The 1,488-nt window shown below is 55.5% G+C and overlaps 1 protein-coding gene across 2 annotated transcripts in view; it reads right to left on the minus strand.

Annotated features, from left to right (window-relative positions):
• Tmem88b (transmembrane protein 88B) overlaps positions 1 to 1,488 on the minus strand; it is a 2,829-nt gene continuing 1,341 nt past the window's right edge. For both annotated transcript variants that reach the window (XM_005368685.3, XM_026789999.1), the window contains one exon: positions 1 to 1,099. In XM_005368685.3, coding sequence (XP_005368742.1) covers positions 839 to 1,099 — 261 coding nt within the window. In that variant the 3' untranslated portion in view covers positions 1 to 838. The remainder of the gene's footprint in view (positions 1,100 to 1,488) is intronic.

The following is a 1,488-nucleotide window of genomic DNA, read 5'->3' on the forward strand; positions in this document are numbered from 1 at the left end:
AGAGAAACAAAACAAACAAGCAAAAATTATCACACTGTAAATTGAGCTCTTTTCCTGCTGCCTGTCTCAAAAGAAAGAATCCTGGTCAGAGGCGGAGCCCCAGTTCTGGGTATACATTGATACCTGATTCCGAATACAAGCTGAGTACTAGGGGCTGCAGAGATGGCCCAGCAGCTAAGAGCACTGTCTGGTCTTCCAAACGACGCATGTTCAAATCTCAGTACCCACACTGAGACTCACACTTGTCTGTAACTCCAGTTCCAGGGCTTGGGACACCCTTACACAAGAAACATCACTGAACATAAAATAAACTATATATTAAAAAAACAAAAACACTATAAACAGAGTGCTGACCGCGGACTTACTGAGCCACTAATCCTGGTCGCAGACTAAGTGTGGACAAAACCTTACCTAGTAAATGTTTGACTACAGAACTATAGACGCAATTGAGCCGTTGTCCTGGGCCATGGGCCGACCTTGAGACTCAAGATGACTCCTGAGTCTCAAGGTAAGTTATGAAGTCTGGTTGCTACTGATCACACTGGAGCTTCTAGGACTAGCTTGGTTTTGGGAGACATAGATATCCGCAAAGCTGGCTGCTGACCACAGGTAGGAGTGGAATGCATTGGCTTGGTAAGGGAGCAAAGCCCATGGCACCTTCTCAGAGGACCACTTCCCTCCTCTGAGAGAGAAGCACCAACCCGGTCCAAGGGACCCGGTTGCCATCTCCTGGCGACTTCGAGCACTGCGCTCCGAGACCAGAGGCGGCCGTTCCACTCATCCGCCCACTTTCTGGGAGTCAAGTGGAGGCTCTCGACACGGAGACGTCTCTGAGGCATCAGACCCAGGCACAGAGTTGTTTCTCTTCGTCAGGGCGGCCGCCCGCCAGCTCCTCTTCGCTGCATCTCTGTGGGCGGCGCGGTTCGGGGGCCCTCGCCGGGGTAGGCAGGACAGGGCGTAGTCGCCGGACCAGGAGGGAGCGGGCGGCGGAGGCGAGCACCAGGAGAGGCGGCAGGGAGAGGAATCCGAACACGATGAGCGCGGCAGAGCCGCGATCGGAGAGCAGCGCTCGGCAACGTGGACCCGGGGAAGGATGAACCTGCGGACAGTGGAGGCGTGGGGTCGGACCGGGATGCACCAGGGTGGTGCAGTCGTGAGGAAGGACCAGGGTCCGAGGTCTTGAGGGGAGGACCAAGCAGAGCCTAGAGATTGCAGCTGAGTCCAGAGAGACAAGGGAGGGGAGGGGGGCCTGGAGAGCGAAGTGGGGCTTGGAGGACAGAAATTGCCAGAATACAACAAAGAGAGTTGGCCTGAGTTGTGGTTGCTGTGAGCCAAGCAGTGTTGAAGTCTTTTGGGGGGAGATTTGGAACCCAGACTATAAATGGCCCAGGTAGAGGCCGGGCGATGGTGGCGCACGCCTTTAATCCCAGCACTCGGGAGGCAGAGGCAGGCGGATCTCTGTGAGTTCGAGACCAGCCTGGTCTACAG

The sequence above is a fragment of the Microtus ochrogaster genome, unplaced genomic scaffold (assembly GCF_000317375.1).
Source record: "Microtus ochrogaster isolate Prairie Vole_2 unplaced genomic scaffold, MicOch1.0 UNK38, whole genome shotgun sequence".
NCBI classification, from domain to species: Eukaryota; Metazoa; Chordata; class Mammalia; order Rodentia; family Cricetidae; genus Microtus; species Microtus ochrogaster.